The 19068-nt window shown below is 42.0% G+C and overlaps 1 protein-coding gene across 1 annotated transcript in view; it reads left to right on the top strand.

The window, feature by feature from the left end:
• Positions 1-19068, top strand: part of lnx2a (ligand of numb-protein X 2a) — a 221609-nt gene that overhangs the window by 163770 nt on the left and 38771 nt on the right. The window contains exon 4 of the mRNA XM_041199424.1: positions 5409-5543. Coding sequence (XP_041055358.1) covers positions 5409-5543 — 135 coding nt within the window. The remainder of the gene's footprint in view (positions 1-5408; positions 5544-19068) is intronic.

Here is a 19068-nt window from a genome sequence, read left to right on the forward strand (position 1 = left end):
AAAGTTTAATAAAGTTATAGTGTAAATTATGAACATGTCCCATCCCATGTGACATTGTCACATGATGGGGGCATGTTAGGGAATTTTTTTTTCTATTTTTAATATTTTTCAAAGTGTAAGCGATCTCCCTGAGGCTGCACTTAGCCCCAGGGAGATGTGTGCTCTTTTGTGCACAAGCGTGAAAGAGTGCGCTCTCGATTTTAGGGCTCCCCCACCCCCACCAACGCCACAGGGAGCGCATAGCTCTTCCTGCTGGAAGTCATACTGGGCGGGCCTTAATGGGCCCACCCATGTAAAATAGTGGTGCTTCTCCGGCGGGGATCGGCTCCCCGCCCACCTGACAGGCAGAAAATTCTGCCTTTAGCTTCCCAACATGGTCCCACCAACATTTTACCTATGCCAGGACTGGAAGCAGTTAGCTTGCCCAACTCCTTTATGATGAGCAATCAATTTACACATTTAAAGGCCCAATTAGGGCCATTTAACCTTTGCATCAGGCAAAATGCTGATGGCGATGTTGACTTCTGCTATGTGAGGAAACCACCAGGTAAATGGAGCAGCAGCCTAGGTGGGAGGTTTTATGAAACTAATGGGGGCTCATAAGGAGGGAAGGCAATCCCCTCAGCAAAAATTATTTCTCCAGAGCAGTTTTCCCTTTAGCATTCAGCCCTTTTTAATTATTTAAAATTTTGTCTCCACCTACCTGTTGTAGGTCCCAGGTCAACTGCCTGCCTCAGCAGCTCCTTTGGTGGCCCTGCTGAGGCTACTGGCCCTCTGATTGGGCCAGCAGCTCTTGGGGGTAGATTTCCATCCTTAATAAGGTCGCAGGCCCAGTGTTGGCTGCTTAACTGGCTGCCACCTGTAATATGCTGCTCTGATCCCTGCCACCCATTGAAGAAGGATAGCTGTCTGCTTTCAGCCCCAGCCAGAGGACCCATTTTGTCTCTGAGAAGTCCAGGCCGTAGGCTTAAAATTAGAGCTAGGCCACTTAATGTGAAATCAGGAAGCGTTTTTAACACAAAAACCGGTATGATTCTAGCAGAACAGAATTGAGGGATGAAGTGGCTTATTCCTGTTCCTATGTTGATTATGGAACCTCGATTGATCTCCACACTCTCAAAACTAAGAAAAGTAGCACGTATGTAAAAGCCTAATGCTTTTAAGATATAACATGGAGTAATTAATTTTGACTCTGCTCAGTCAAAGGATTTATTCAAATTCTCACAGAATCATAGGGGTCTACAGCACAGATAAAGGCCCTTCGGCCCATCAAGTCTGTGTGGTCAAACAAGGACCTACTATTCTAATCCCATTTTCCAGCACTATGCCCATAGCCTTGTATGCCACGGCATCGCAAGTGCACATCCAAATACTTCGTAAATGTAGAGGGGCTTCTGCCTCTTTCACCCTTTCAGGCAGTGAGTTCCAGATTCCCACCACCCTGTGGTTGAAATAATTCTTCCTCACGTTCCCTCTAAACCTCCTGCCCCTTACTTTAAATCTATGCCCCCGATTATTGATCCCTCCAAGGGGAAAAGTTACTTCTTGTCTACCCTGTTTAGACCTTTCATAATTTTATATGCCTCAATCATGTCCCCCTTGAATCTCCTGTGCTCCAGGGAAAATAACCCCAATCTATCCAATCTCTGCTCATAACTATAACTCTCCAGCCCAGGCAACATCCTGGTAAATCTTCTCTGCACTCTCTCCAGTGCAATCACATCCTTCCTAAAATGCACGCAATACTCTAGCTGTGGCCTAACCAGTGTTTTATATAGTTCAAGCATAACCTCCCTGCTCTTATATTCTATGCCTCGGTTAATAAAGGCAAGTATCCCATATGCCTTCTTAACCACCTTATCTACCTGTCCCGCTACCTTAAGGGACTGGTGGACATACACACCAAGGTCCTGCCCCAGTGCATCTTACCTCACACTTATCCAGATTAAATTCCATTCGCCACTGATCAGCCCATCTGACCAGCCCGTCTATATCCTCCTGTAATCTAGGGATATTCTCCTCACTATTTACCACCCCACCAATTCCAATCACAAACACACTCCTCGACCATCACCCTCTGCTTCCTGCCACTCAGCCAATTCTGCATCCAATTTGCCAAATTGCCTTGGACCCCGTGTGCTCTTACTTTCGTTATCAGTCTCCTATGCGGGATCTTATCAAAAGCCTTGCTGGAGTCCAGGTAGACTATGTCAAATGCATTGCCCTCATCTACACACCTGGTCACCTCTTCGAAAAATTCAATCAAATTGGACAGACATGACCTCCCCTTAAGAAAACCATGCTGACTGTCCTTGATTAATCCCTGCCTCTCCAAGTGTAGATTACTTCTGTCCCTCAGAATTGCTTCCAATAGTCTACCTACCACCAAGGTTAGACTGACTGGCCTGTAATTCCCTGGTTTATCCCTTCCTCCCTTCTTGAATAACAGTACCACATTGGCTCTCCCCCAGTCCTCTGGCACCTCTCCTGTGTCCAGAGAGGTATTGAAAATTATTGTCAGCACCCCTGCTATCTCCTCCCTTGCCTCACTCAACAGCCTGGGATACGTTTCATCCGGGCCTGGAGACCTATCTACTTTTAAGCCTGCCAGGCCACTTAGAACCTCCTCCCTTCCTATGCTAATTTCTTGAATTATATCACAGTCCTTCTGCCTGATTTCCATACCCACGTCATCCCTCTCATTTGTGAACACCGACACAAAGTATTCATTTAGAACCTTATCTACGTCTTTCAGCTCCATGCACAAATTATCTTTATGGTCCTTAATGGGTCCTACTTTTTCCCTAGTTATCCTCTTACTCTTAATGTACTTGTACAATAACTTTGGATTTTCCTTTATTTTGCCTGCCAATGTTTTTTCATGCCCCCCTTTTGCTCTCCTAATTTCCTTTTTAAGTTCCCCCCCCCCCCCCGCCCCCCCTACACATTCTATACTCCTCTAGGGCTTCTGCTGTTTTGAGCCCTCGGTATCTGCCATGAGCCTCCTTTTTTCTCTTTATCCAATCCTGTATATCCCTGACATCCAGAATTCCCTGGATTTGTTGGTCCCACCCTTTGTGTTTACTGGAATATGTTGGCCCTGTACTCTCCCTATTTCCTTCTTGAATGAGTCCCAATGCTCTGATGCAGATTTACTTGAAAGTAGCTGCTCCCAGTCCACTCTGGCCAAATCATACCTGACCTTATTATAATTGGCCTTCCCCCAACATTGAACTCTGATTTCTGGCACACCCTTGTCCTTTTCCATAACAACCTTGAATCTAATGGAGTTATGATCACTATCTGCAATATGCTCCCCCACTGATACCCTTACCACTTGACCGGCTTCATTCCCTAAAATTAAGTATAGGACCTTCTACTGGCTTAAAAGGCTCTCCCGGATGCATTTTAAGAATTCTGCTCCCTCTAAACCTATCACACTATGACTAACCCAGTTAATGTTGGGGAAGTTGAAATCCCCCACTATTACTACCCTATTATTTTACACTTCTCTGAAATTTGCTACATATCTGCTCTTTTATTTCCCTCTGTCTGTTTGGGAGCCTATGGTACACTCCCAGCAATGTGATTGCTCCTTTTTTGTTTTTCAGTTCTACCCATATGGCTTAATTTGAGGAGCCTTCTAAGATGTCATCCCTCCTTACTGCTGTAATTGATTCCTTGATCAATATCGCGATACCCCCTCTTTTACCTTCCTCCCTGTCTCGCCTGAAGACCCTATATCCTGGACATTTGAGCTGCCAATCCTGCCCCTCTCTTAACCATGTCTCTGTGACAGCAATGACAAGATACTTCCATGTGTTAATTTGTGCCCTCAACTCATCTGCCTTATTCGTCTCACTCCTTGCATTAAAATAAATACCATCCAACTTTGCCAAACTCCCTTGTGCCTTAACTGGCCTATAATTTCTATACCTACCAGACTCTCTTGCTCTCTCTTTTAATTTTGGCTGTGCAACTCCCGTTGCTGAACCCCCTCTCAGGATCCCACCCCTCTGCCAAGTTAGTTTAAACCCTCCCCAACAGCTCTAGCAAACCTCCCCGCAAGGATGTTGGTCCCATTCTGGTTCAGGTGCAACCCGTCCACCTTGTACAGGTCCCACCAACCCCAGAAATGGTCCCAATGTCCCAGAAATCTAAAGTTCTTCCCTCCTGCACCATCTCTCCAGCCACACGTTCATCTGGACTAACCTCCTATTTCCATACTAACTAGCACGTGGCACTGCAAGTAATCCAGAGATTACTACCTTTTGAGGTTCTGTTTTAATCTGTTTCCTAGCTCCCTAAATTCTGCTTCTAGGACCTCATGCCTCTTTCTACCTATTTCGTTGGTACCGATATGTACCATGATCTCTGTTTGTTTGCCCTCCCCCTTTAGAAAGCCCTGCAGCTGTTCAGTGACATCCTTGACCCTGGCACCAGGGAGGCAACATACAATCCTGGAATCACATCTATGGCCGCAGAAATGCCTGTCTATTCCCTTTACTATCGACTCTCCTACCACTATTGCTCTTCCCCTCTTTTTCCTCCAACACCACCCCCCCCCCACCCCCACGTGCAGCTGAGCCACTCACAGGGCCACGAGCGTGGCTGCACTCCCCAGAGGAACCGTCACTCTCACCGTTTTCCAACACAGAAAAATGGTTCTCGAGCGTGATGCACCCTGGGGATTTCCTGACTACCTGCCTGACACCTTTCTTCTGACTGATGGTCACTCTCCATCTCTGTCTGCACTTCCATAAGCTGTGGGGTGACCACGTCTAAAAATGTGCTATCCATGAAACTCTCAGCCCCGCAGATGCACCTCATTACCTCCAGCTGCCACTCAAGCTCCGAAACCCAGAGCTTAAGTAGCTGCAGCTGGTGGCACTTCTGCACACATGATCGCTCAGAGCGCAAGGAGCGTCTAGGACTTCTCACATGTTGCAGACGCTGCATAACACTGGACTGAGCTGCCCTGCCACGCCTCTAGTTGGAAAAAAAACCCTTATTTGAAGTTAAGTAAAGTAAAAAAAAAAAAGTTAAATTATTTATGTACTTTAAATAAAAACTAGAACTCTTACCTTTCCTTCGCTTAATCTATTTTAAACTGGAGAAAAATTGGAGAAAAAAAAAACTTACAGCTCCCCAATCAGCTCTCACCTTTGTGCTGACATCACTTTTTGAAGCTTCCCCGCACTCGGGCTGGTTCCGATCTCTCCACTGCACTCTCGGGCTGTCTTGTGATGTCATTCTTATTATTTTCAACAAGAACTGACTGCAGGACACTCTTCCCAGACTGCTTCACCGCGATTCTGACTGCAGGACACTTTTCCCAGCAAATTCTATTTGCTTATTTATCGTGGTATAGACTTGTCTTTTAATTGAATATATTTCTGGATCTGCAGATATTCAATCCATGGATTTTCATCCAATGCGCCCTAAAAGGCAACTGAAAAATTCAAATATTCATCTTCACCGAGCAAACAGCACTGCAAGCTGGGATCTTCGAGCTGAACTCCAGAGTCCAACTAGAGAGGAAGGTGATCTTCCCCTTAATTCTTGTTTGCAATTTAAACAACTGTCCAGGAATCACATTCTCAATGTTGTTCTGCAGCTGTGTGTAGTGTCTCGTGCTATACGCATCATAAGGCTGAGAATATGACGACTCTTTGCTGTTTTTATGTCTTTACTTTACTGCCTCTCTTCTTGTGCTTTCTTCTCTCACTCTTTTTTTTCTGTTTTGTGCTTCTTCTCCCCTCTCAGTCCTTGTGCTCTATTAGTTTTTCTCTACATCATTTTTGACGTGATATTGTTATGGCATAGTCGATGGTAAATGCTGAGCTACTCAAATCCCAGGGAAACTTGAAATAACTGCCACAGCTTGTTTTGCAATTTGTATAAATTTCAAGATGTGTGCTTTGAATTCAGTGTAATAAGACTACCAAGTCTTATAGGTTTCTTATAAAACTAAATTAAATCTTTATTAATAGAAGAAATGTTTTCAAATACATACCTAGATCTACAAATTACTACTATAGTAACTTCTAAATCCCCTAATTAATCTTATTCCCAGTTACACTTTTGTTATGGCAAAGTAAGACACACAGATTTTAAAAGACCCAGGCAAAGAAACACAGTACCCTGAACAATCCAATTCAAAGTGAGTTTTCTTAACTTCAGTTCTTTATAGACAGCAGATTGAGGCTTAGATGCTGAAGGTTTTTCACAATTGTTTAGATCTTAGAATGCCTGCCCTTACACACAAACTTCACTCCTTTATACATATTTTCCCCTTTGAATGCAAATTCCCATTGTTTCACTATGTCTTTGAACTTTACCTCTCTGATAATAAAAATCTCTCATTTTACTTGTAATCTTTGGAAATAATAACACACTGCTTCTGAATTTCACCGTGGATGCCCTCCATGTCCCTTTGGTGCCAAGTCCTACAGTAAGTGGCAGATGTGAGCCACCAGGTCCCTTGACATGCGACACTGGTTTTCAGTCATCTGCAGGAATGGCAGGCGGCATCTATGCGTGTTGCTAGGCGCCAACCAGCCACGGCTAGCTGTTGCTCCTGGGCAGCTTGTGTGGGAGCCCCTGCTGCCCTTCTTCATGAGGTTGCTGCTCCTGCCTTCACACGGCCAGGTGCCTTGGTCACTCTCTCCTCCATCTGCTGCAGTGTCTGTAGTCCATCAGGCTTACAGCTAGGTCACCAGGATCCATGATCCTGATGTGGTCATCCTGCAGCATGAAAGAGAGAGAGATTTGGTAATCATGGCTGTACTTAGCATCTTTCCTGGCCCTGTGTGACCACCCTTAATGCTTCCAGGAGAGTGCTGGTCACCCCTTGGATGGCCAGAGATGACTGCGCTGCATGGCTGCCCTGTCAACCTGCGACATGGGAGACACTGGTCCAAACCAAGACACTGAGATTGCAAGGGGCTGTGAGTGACTTCAGCAGTGACTGCTACATGGCCAGGGTTGGCACGGAGATTTTACAACTTGTACAGTCCAACTACTCCGACGTCTGTGCCGGGGTGAGGTGGTGGGGGGGGGGTGGGGGGGGGGGCGGTGGGTGGCATGAGGTGGTGGTGGCGTGTAATGTATGGAGCGGTTGGTGGCTCTTTGGTGCCTCCACGTTGCATGCACGGGCGGACTGGCTAGGAGCCTGACCCCAATCATATCACTGTGGCTGCGCCTGATCTGTCTTAGTTGCAGAGGCATGGTCAGTTTATACAGGTGTCCCTAATGCATGGCCAGTCCCCTCGCTTACCCTGCCCCCCACCTCGATTGCCTGTGCACGGAATGCAGCACCAAGGCCGCACTTCATTCCCCCCCCACCCCACCCCCCCCCGTCCCCCCTCAGCAGTTGCCTCCAAGGCTGGCCAGCACTTGCCCCCAGACACCGTTCCTGCCCACGGCCCCCCCCCACACCCAGTCAACTGTGAGGCCAGGCATCAGTTGCCCCCGGTACCCCTGAGTTCTATAAATAATGGGCGAGCTGTGGAGAGCGCTGCTGTTCACTCACCTCAGTTCTCCCCGGTGAAGGCCGCCAAGCGCACATTGCTTGTGTGCTGTTGTGAAACACGTTGGTGTGCTTTCCTGCTGACGTGGACGGACGATACACTGGGGCTTCAAGAGCCTGCCGGGATGGCCTTTTAATTATATGCTAACGTATTACAATTAGTTCCCTGCCGGCTGATGGCGGGAAACATGGCTCACCGTTGGCGGGCTGAGCGGATGATCGCGAACTGCCTTCACGCCATCATGAAGCAGGTTGCACTATATTTTCTGTGTACACCAACTATTACACCCACTGCCAGCGAGCTCAGAAAATTCCGCTCTTGGACACAGACCCCACTATTACTCTGTTTTACAATAAATTCCAATAACATTATGAGAATTATTAAATCTTCCTGACAGATATGATGTGGCAGTATAAACTTAATTTGGGCATTGGTTGCAAAATGTAGCTCCTGTCCCAACCCCCAATTGCATGTGTAACCGCAAACCCTTTGATCCTATTGCATTTACTGGCCATTTCTGTTCCTACTGTCCCTGCACTCCCATCATGATCTCATCTCTTTCCCTCATAAATTACCCATCAAACTCTGGATCTTTCCCTCCCACTTGATCCTCTACTACACAACTGACCTTTAACGCTCAATGCAATTGCGTTTGCTCCCCCAACCCCCACCAAGGTTGGGTGCCAAGTGGCACGACCACAGCCGATGTTATTTGCTGAGCAAGCCAGATCGCAGAGGGAAAGCTGTCTTACCATTCGTAACTTATTTTTTGTATTTTGAAAACCAGGAGGAAAAGCTACTGATCCAAGCGTAGAACTCCAGCAACACCTTTAGCTTTTTTAAAACGTTAAAAGATCTATTAATAAGAAGAAAAAAATCTTAAACACATCAGATTAAAGTTATATAGTTGAAATAGTCTTACAAAACATCCCCCCCCAAAAAAAAACCCACTTGTCAGAACACAAGTAAACTACTTAACAACAACTCCCTTATAGATGTTAACTATAAAAATCTAGTAATATTACCCCAAGGCAAAACTGCTGTTACTTTAGTGAAGGTATACCACATGACTCCTCAAGCACTTCCACTCTGCTGTGGAAATCCCGGAAAGTTCAGAAAACAAACTGATTTATGAAACAAAGACTTTTCTGGTTTGAATGGCTGTTTCAGATTTCCACCACAACTCAGCTCAACATCTTAAATATCCTTTTCCCCTTTCATCTCAGATTTCATTGTCCTCTGCACCTCTTTGAGCTCAACTTTTCCAAAATATAAAAATCTTTCATGTTTTCCTATTGCCTCTACTTTCAGGCCAAATTAAAGTTCATAACCTTCCCTTGTTTACTTATGAAAGCTTTGTCATTTGTAAAAGTCCCTTAAACTCCCCTTTGAAATTAAACAGCTGAAAAGCTAAGTCCCTACCTATCTTCTAATGCAAATTTTTAAAACCCAACCTATTTACTTGTAAATCTATCTTCACCATAGCCTGTCATTACACTGCATGCATCTAGCACCTTTACCCTTTTACCTCTCAACTCTCAGACAAGCTGTCTCTATTAACCATCTCCCACTTTAATTAATCATGGACACACACACACATACATCGTCTTTACAGAATACCATCTTATTCCCAAAATATTTTTAAAATGACATTCATCTTCACACCAAGATACCTGAAGCTATGTAACTCTCAACCATTTTTCCAGCTGCCCAATCTTTCTTGCCCTCCCCGAATCAAGTTTCCCTCAAAGTGGCATTGTTTGCTTTGAAAAATCATTTAGTAAATTAGAACTGCCCTTTTTTTCTCTCTACCTATCTGTATGTTTTCTTTATCCCTCTTGCCCTTATTCACTTTTAATAAACTTTCTAAAATTCAGACAGCACAAAACAAAATATATAACAAGTATGTAATGAGTATAGATATTTTTCTTCTCTCTCAGAATATTTTCTCTTCTTTAAAATAATTACTCTATAAATAATACCGCAGTAAAGTTTTTGAAATTCATCTGCTTGTTTTTGAGAATTAGTTGAAGAAACTATGGGGCAGGAAGTGCTCTGAGGAAAATAAAAATATCTCATCAGTACAGCTGTCTGATATTGATGCATTCTGAGATATTGGATAAATTGTACTTACTTTTGCCCAAATCAAATATCAAGTACAGGCCTATGTGTTTGGGAGAGTACTGAATTCTTCATGTAAAACCTTCATATATGTATACATTATATGTATTACATATTTGGATGTAAATATAGGGGGCTTAATCAAGAAGTTTGCAGACGACACAAAAATTGGCCACGTGGTTGATGGTGAGGAGGGTAGCTGTAGACTGCAGGAAAATATCAATGGTTGGCCAGGTGGGCAGAAAAGTGGTGAATGGAATTCAACCCAGAGAGGTGTGAAGTGGTACATTTGGGGAGGCCAAACAAGGCAAAGGAATATGCAATTAATGGGAGAATACTGAGAGGTGTAGAGGAAGTGAGGGACCTTGGAGTGAAGGTCCACAGATCCCTAAATTTAGCAGGACAAGTCAATAAGGTGGTTAAGAAGGCATATGGAATCCTTTCCTTTATTTGCTGAGGTAAGGAATATAAGAGGAGGGAGGTCATGCTGGAACTGTATAAATCATTAATTAGGCCACAACATGAGTACAGTTTGCAGTTCTGGCCGCCCCATTACAGAAAGGATGTATTTGCAGTAGAGAGGGTTTAGAGCAGATTTACGAGGATGTTGCCAGAACTGGAAAAATACAGCTATGAGGAAAGATTAGATAGGCTGGGGTTGTTCTCCTTGGAACAAGAAGAAGCTGAGGGGAGATTTGATTGAAATGTACAAAGTTGTGAGGGGCTTGAATAGAGTGGCTGGGAAGAGCCTATTTACCTTAGCAGGTTAGTGACTAGGGGGCATAAATTTAAAGTGATTGTTAAAAAGATTAGAGGAGAGATGAGAAAACATTTTTTAACCCAAAGGGTAGTAAGGGCCTGGAACTCACTGCCTGAAAGGGTAGTAAAGGCAGAAACCCTCAACTCATTTAGAAATGTCTGGAAATGCACTTCCAAGTGCTGTAACCTGCAGAGCTATAGACCAATGTTTGGTGGCTTGTTTTTCAGTTGTCACAGACACGATGGGCCAAGTGGCCTCTTTCAGTGCCATAAACTTTATGATTCGTGAAAACATTAAAAATTTCAAATGGCAACTGAATGAATAGGTATAATCATGTGAAATATATATTATCTATATATAGTTTTGTTTAAATGCTTATTTTGGACATCAGGAGTGTCAGTTATTGAGAAAAGATGGATGAAAGATTCTTCAGTATTTGGAACAATTTTGAAAACTTATAAATAGCAGATAATGGGAATCATATAATGTGAAACCTTAACATTTAAAGTATCTTTCACATTAAAACTTATTTTGTAGGTTACAATGAAATATATGCTCCATTTTATTAAATTTAATATTTAATAGATTTTACTTGCTAGTTTGAAAATGTCTGTCATTTTGGGTTTAATTCAGCTTTCTAAAGACTGTGGAGTGCATGTATTATTCCAAAGAGGAAATGGGTGGCAATATGTTTGTTATTAAACCATTATATTTGGTGAGTGACTTTGGACCAGCTTCTGCACCCGTACTGTAAATCATGCAGAGGGAATATGGAATCTTCCTTGGTGTAATACTAAGCCATACAAATCTGGAATTATTTATGTAAAGCTACTGGGCAAAAACTGCTCTGAGGAAAAGAAAAAAAATCACATCAAAACAGCTGACTGAAATTGGTGCATTCTTGGGAATTGGATAAATTAAACTCACCAAATCAAGTTTGGGCAAAAGTATCACGTAGAAACCTGATTTTTTTGGGAGAGTACTGAGGTCCTCATCTTCACTTAACTTTTGTAAAGGCATTGAACGATACAAACAACAACTGATGAATAAATTTAAACATGTAAAATATGTTGTTTCTTTCAACAAAAAAAGAGAGGATTCCATGTTTTCTGCTTGGTCTGTGCCAAATTAGCTAATCTTAGCTAGAGCAACGATGGGCACCAGATTTGTGCCCTGGGCTAGCAAAAGGGGAATGTCAGCCCTATTATTATTTGGTGATTCTGCTAGAAAATTCTCAGGTATAAATATATAGTGAGAAAATGGTGAGGCTCCTCTCTGATATCCTTCCTCCACTCCTCACAAACAGTTGAAGAATCATTTAGTAGTTGTTGACAGAGAGTTACCTCTTGTATGAACTACCAAAAGGCAGTGAAGCCTATATTCAGACTTTAGGAGAAATGTTTAGCTAAGAAAGTTGGTGATCAGTTAATCACTTTTCCCCCTTCCTCCCACCCTTAAATCAAAATTCCATCAAAAAAAAACCCCAAAAGGCAAGTGGGAACAATGGTGATCTGTATGTCCATAAATCTTTTTATAGGGTCAAGTTTGACATAACACAGGTTCGGATAAAGAAGGCTCTGTTTGATTTTCTGTTTCCAGAGTACCACTCCTACAAGCTTTCTATGATTTACAGTATCTAGTTGGTTCTTAAATGGAGAGGCTCTGTCGTGAAGCAGCTTTGTCCACTGTCCTAGCTTCATCCATTCAACCAAGTAACCTACCCACCATCATCACTGTGAGGAAATATTCCCTAACATTGGCCCTAAGCTTACCTTCACTATTCTATAGAGTAATGATGTACATGATAAAACTTCTTTGGCACCCTCTCTGTGACATCTCTTCTTCAAGGGTTACAAGTCCTGTTATCCTCGTTGCTCTTTCCTTGACAACAGGAATCAGCCTTATTGCCCCTTAGCATTATTGTCATGGCAAATAGAACTGTAGGCAGTACTCCTAGTGAGATTAAGGCACCTGCAGTTTCAGCATAACCCCTGTGGATTCAAACTCAACTGATTTGGCTTATGTCCCAGCATTCTGATTGCTTTGTTTGTCACCTCACATTGTGTACACCTGGGGAACAACAAGCCAAACAGTCAATCCCAGTTCTTCACTGAATCACAGAATTTTAATGGCACAGAAGGAGGTCATTAGGCCCATCATGTCTGCACGGCTCTCCAAATGAGCATTGTGACCAAGTGCCATTGCCCTGCCTTTTCCCCGCACCCACCCTTTCACATTGTTTCTATTCAAATAATGATCTAATGCCCTCTTGAATGCCTCCTTCACACTTCCAGGCAGTGCATTCCAGACCTGGACCACTTGTTGTGTGAAAAAGATTTTTCTCATGTCACCTTTGCGTTCTTTTTCATATGCGAAATAAGTTGCATCATGTCCATGGAGTATGTCTACGTTTTTCAATGTAAAATGTTAGGTTGCCTTGGTCTATGTTGAATTTCATTTGCCAGTACCCCAGCTGCAAATCTTGTTGAGCTTTTTCTGTAAGATCTAAGTTATTTCCTTGAAGCCCATGGATTCCCCCCAACCCTTCCTCCAGTTTTGTGCCATCAGCAAATTTAACAGTTTAACATTGAGTTTACAATTCATTTCTGTATAATTTAGACAGGGTACACTCCAGACAGTACCTTTCCCTTCATTGAAGCTAGCTCCTTAAGAGTCTTGTTTGGTTTCTTTCATTTAGCTAGATCATATTCCACATTATGTCAATCTTTGTCTTAAAGCACATATGATGTGTCCAAGGTAGCATGGTGATTGTATATTATCCATGCCATCCTTGTCAAAAATCTCCAGGATATCATTTAGCCTGTTAATCATCTCCAGTTCATCCTTACATAAACTCAGTGGCTCAAAGGAAGTTGAACTTCCTCATTGATTGCCCTACTGTTTAATATTGTAAGAAATTGTAAGTCTTCAATTTTGCATATGTTACTATGTTTATTTCTAGTTTTCGCTTTGCATGACCGATTTCTTTTGACTTGTTTCTATTTCATCTTATTCAGTTTAATAGCTACTCACCCTTAAAGTTTTGCATCCTTCCTTTCTTTCGTTCTAATCTCCCTTTGAATTTGCCCATTGACCTATTTTGAAGATATTTTAATTTACTTTTGTTGCACTTCATTGTATACTTAGCCTGCATGTTCTTTCTAATGTCTATTGAAAAATACTCAATTATCCTCTATGGACTTACTCCTGAGTAGAGCCACCCCTCGACCTCGAATTTTATACTCAGTCTTCAGTACTGCCATAAAGCAAATTGATCCATCCTCCCAATATGCTACATTAATCTACTCTGTCACCAAAAATCATTACTTGAGATCTATTTTAGATTAGTAGCAATATTTTGAACACTTTTTGTTGTATGTTTCCTTTGCGTTCAAAATACTCAGTTGGAACTGAAGGCATGGGTAGTCAGATTCACAGATTCTGACAACTGAATTTGGTTCCTTGGACAGTCTGCCAGGAGATCTGCTTGAGAAATATGTTAAGGGAACCTTTGAGCGATGGTCTTCACTTTTTGACCAAGATTACTTGGTAAAGAATAAAAACTGCCCTCAGAGAAAACTTGCGCATCATTGCCAATCAGGACCAGCACTTAACTCTTGTACCTTTGTCAAGAGCTGAATGCTGTAGCAATTGTTCATGATCTGGTTTTTTTTCTGCCTGTATATTCATTGTATAATGTCTGCTATCATTGCACTTTTCCATCACTGTAATGATAATTCCAGTGACGAAGTGGTTTAAAATTGTAGGCAATTCTAAATAAAGGCTAACTGTTTATTTGAATAAATCTTTGGTTTAAATATATTAAAATGACTAAGGGTGAACTTTTGGCCCGGATTTAGTAAAGGCTGTCTAGTAGTGCAGAGACTCCGAGGTGGTGGGGATTCAATGTTAAATTCCCATTTCAATTTGCCACATCCTGCAGGGAGAGAATTAGGCCATACCGCAAATGTACATGATTTTCATTTCAATAGCAAACATCTTAAAATTTAGTTCTACTTTATAGCTCATGACTTCAGTGAGGCTCTGCCCATAATGTGCACCTCGCCCAAATATGTGCATTGGTTGTCTCTGAAAACCTGCCTTCTTAGCTAGGTTTTCTAAAGAAAAACAATAGTTTAGGTTGCTGGTAAAGATATTTTTTCCTTATTTTCTGCTGCATTTTGTTCCATGCATTGGAAGTTTTTGCTGAGTAGTCTGCCATTTTAGCAATGTTATCTTTCCTACCAGGCCCACATTTATAAACATCTCCAAGTTCCTGGACATACTGAAGGAGACTTACACAAGTTAAGTACTGTGGATGCTGGAAACCTGCAATACGAACAAAAAATGCTGGAAAAACTCAGCAAGTCAGAACCATTAGTTAATGGTTAACATTAATTGATTTTCTCCACAAATACTGTCTGACCTGATGAGTTTTTTGAGTTTTGTGTTCTTATTAGAGGAGACCTACTTAACTGTCTAAGCTTCATAAGTCAGGCCATTAGAATTATTCCATCTGCTGCAAGACAATGGCAGCCTTAACTGGAACAAGACAGGCTTTTCCTGTAGAAGTGAAAATTATAAGAATGAGGCTTTCATACTTTGGGATCCTTCCAAACCACCTCAGGGGATTCTTTCTTGGCATGTGGGTGTCGCTGATGAGGCCAGCATTTTTTCCCTATCCCTAATTGCCTTTGATCTGAGTGGCTTGCTAGACCATTACAGAGGGTAGTTAAGAGTCAACCACATTGTTGAGGCTTTGAAGTCACATGTAAGTCAGGCCAGTTAAGGATGGCAGATTTCCTTGCCGAAAGGGCATTAGTGAACCAGATGGGTTTTTACGACAATCGACAACGGTTTCATGGCCACTATGATTGAAACTAGCTTTTAGTTCCAGATTTTATTAATTGAATTCAAATTCCACTGGCTGCCATAGTGAGATTTGAACCCATGACCCCAGACCATTAGCCTGGGCTTCTGGATTACTATTCCAATGACATGAAGTGTACCAACATCTCCCCAATTCCTGTAGCAAAATTCAATGAAGCCCACCCTCTATATTTCTGGCACAGGTGAACCTCCGTCATGAGTCAATCCAAGTGCATTTTTAATTTAGATAATTTTATATTCAATTTGATAATTTAGATGCAAGATCAGGGCTTTCATACATTTATGCTCATTGATCTGAGGAATGCTGGCAGTGGAATATGTTTCCACCTTCACACTCATTATCAGCAATGGAGTGGTTTAAATGCACGATAAAGGCCCTTTTATTCTGTCCAGTAGCATGTTGTGCACTCATGTGGAAGAGTACCAACTCACTGCTGTACATCTTTTTTCTTTTTCCACAACAACCATTACTGTGAGTAAAGCACCTAATTAAGCATCAAGCCAAAGGACGATTGTAAGTGAATTGACATTTTAAGATCTAATGACTACAAACATATTACATGCATACAAAATATTATTTTCATATTAATTAATGTTAGAGCAATTCTCAGCTTTTCATTGAAAAGTATTCATGCTTTATTTGAGCTTGGTGATAAGAAGTTATTCTGAAAATAAGTTCTGGTCGTCTGTAAATTTTTTAATGGTAAGTTTGCCATGTATGAATCATGCAATCTATTTTTGCAAGTAGTGTTGTATATTTTCCAGTAGTCACCAGCATTGAATATCTGCCTGTTTTGAGATTCAAACTCATTAACATCTAAACTGGGTCCATTTGAACCAATTATTCTGTGTTCCATACTTTTTCTGCTTTCATTAGAGTTTGATGCTTCAGCTATAAGACTAAAGACAAATGTATTTTGTACCCAAATCAGTTCCTGATTTTAGTAAAACGACTGCTATACAATCCTCAATTATTGATGACCCCTAATCATCAGAAATGGGTCATTGCTAAATCTGTGGTGAAACATCTAGTATTGTGCTCAGAGTCTGGACAAATCTAACTTGTTATTAAATCAATCCTCATGTCACTTTTGCTTCTTTTTGCCAATTACTTTAAATCTGGTTCTTCTCGTTCCTTTCACAAGTTTTTAAAAAAAATATTGCTTCATTGGATGTGGGCATTGCTGGCAAGGCCAGCATTTGCTGCCCATCCCTAATTGGCCTTGAACTGAGTGCTTGCTAGGCCATTTCAGAGGGCAGTTACAAGTCAGCCACATCGCTGTCACATTTATGTCAGGCCAGAGAAGGATGGCAGATTTCCTTCTCTGAAGGACATTGGTGAACCAGATGGGTTTTTACAATGTCGATGATAGTTGTCACCATTATTGAGACTAGCTTTATAATACCAGATTTATTAATTGCATTTAAATTCCACCAGCTGGTGTGTTGGGATTTGAGCCCATGTCCAAGAGCATTAGGCTGGGCCTCTGGATTACTAGTGTAGTGACATTACCACTATGCTACTATCTCCACTTTAGAGTGGGAACAGTTTCTCCCTATCTACTTTGTCCTGACCCTCATGATTTTGAATACTGCTATCAAATTTCCTTTCCGCTTTGTCTTCAAGGAAAACAGTCCCAACTTCTCCAATATATCTTCATAACTGCAGCTCCTAGTCCCCGGAACTGTTCTTGTGAGTCTTTTCGGCACTCTCTCCAATGCCTTCACATCTTTCCTAAAGCACGGCGACCAGAACTGGATGCAGCACTCTAGCTGAGGCCGAACCAATGTCTTTTACCAGCTCAGGATAACCTCCTTGCTCTTGTACTCTATGCCCCTATTAATAAAGCCTAGAATACTATATGCTTTATTAACCGCTCTCTCAACCTGTCATGTCACCTTCAATGAACTTTGCAAATATACACCCAGGTCCTTCTGCTCCTGCAACCTCTTTAGAGTTGCACTCTTTATATTGTTTGTCCATACTCTTCCTACCAAATGAATCACTTTGCATTTCTCCGCATTGAACTTCGTCTGCCACTTGTCCACCCAATCCACCAACTGGTCTTTGTCTTTTGCACTTCTACCCTATCCCCCTCTCAATTCACAATGCTTCCAGGCTTCATACTATCTGCAAATTTTGAAATTGTGCCCTGTACACCAAAGTCATTAATATATATCAGGAAAAGTAAGGATCCCAACGCAGATCCCTGGGGAACTCTACTACAAATCTTCCTCCAGCCCAAAGACATCCATTAACCATGATTCTCTGTTTCCTGGCACTCAGCCAATTTTGTATTCATGTTGCTACTGTCCCTTTTATTCCATGAGCTATAATTTTGCTTACAAGTCTGTTGTGCAGCACTGAATCAGACATCCTTATTATTTTGTAATACCTAATATTTCTTTGAAGAGTACTTGCGATGCCTGTATATAATCTGCACAAGATTAAGTATAATGAAGTGGATAAAAGCTTTTTGTTATTGATACTACAAATGGTTGTGATTGATTTCCACTCTTGCTTTCTTATAAAACAATGTTGAAAGGGAATGTTGAATGGCTGTGTTTTTTAATTTTAGCTCCTGACTCAGGACTAGGGTTCCCCCATAGTTCACATCTCCTCTGAGGTGCCATGAACCACATTTCCCTATAGAATGGGCCCAGCTCCATTGAAATTGCAGGGTGGCGGAGGTATAGAAATGTTCACCCTGTAATAAGAGTTGGCCAGGGTGGAAGTGCTGCATGCAGACTCACTACCCCACTATCTGTACCCTTACCCTGCACAGCAAAATTTGCCAGAATGGGAATGGAGGCAGGAACCCTGGAATCAGGTTCCACCTGCCATTTTAAAGTCCTCCCAACTCCATGAAAGTCCAGGCCATGGTTTACCATATTAGAAAAATAAATGGAAACAAAATGCCTTTTAAAAGTTGGCAAGCAATTGAGATGTATAACAAGACACTTAGAAAATATCAACAAAATTAGACAAAATCAACATGGATTTATGAAAGGGAAATCATGTTTGACAAACCTGGAATTTTTTGAGGACATTACTAGCAGAATAGATAAGGGAGAACCAGTGAATGTGGTGTTTTTTGAATTTTCAAGCTCCACAAAAGAGGCTACTGTGTAAAATTAAAGCACATGGGATTTGGGGTAATATGTTGGCATGGATTGAGAATTGGTTAGCAGCAAAGAAACAAAGTGGGAATAAACGGGTCTTTTTCAGTGTGGTAGGCGGTGACTAGTGGGGTGCTGCAGGGAACAGTGCTTGGGCCCCAGCTATTCACAATATATATCAATGATTTGGATGAGGGAACCAAATATAATATTTCCAAGTTTGCTGATGACAACAAAACTTGGTGGGAATGTGAGCAATGAGGAGGGTGTTAAGAGACTTCAAGGCGATTTAGACAGGTTGAGGGCAAATACATTGCAGATGCAGTATAAAGTGGATAAGTGTGAAGTTATCCACTTTGGTAGAAAAAGTAGAATGCTAGAGTATTATTTGAATGGTGATAGATTGGGAAATGCTGACGTATAAAGGGACTTGGGTGTCCTTGTAAACCAGCCACTGAAAGCACGCATGTAGGTGCAGTGAGCAGTTAAGAAGACAAATGGTGTGTTGGCCTTCATTGCGAGAGGACTTGAGTACAGGAGCAAGGATGTCTTACTGCAGCTGTACAGGGCCTTGGTGAGACCACACCTGGAGTATTGTGCGCAGTTTTGGTCGTCTTGCCTAAGAAAGGAGTGCAGCGAATGTTC

Source organism: Carcharodon carcharias, chromosome 11 (assembly GCF_017639515.1).
Source record: "Carcharodon carcharias isolate sCarCar2 chromosome 11, sCarCar2.pri, whole genome shotgun sequence".
NCBI classification, from domain to species: domain Eukaryota; kingdom Metazoa; phylum Chordata; class Chondrichthyes; order Lamniformes; family Lamnidae; genus Carcharodon; species Carcharodon carcharias.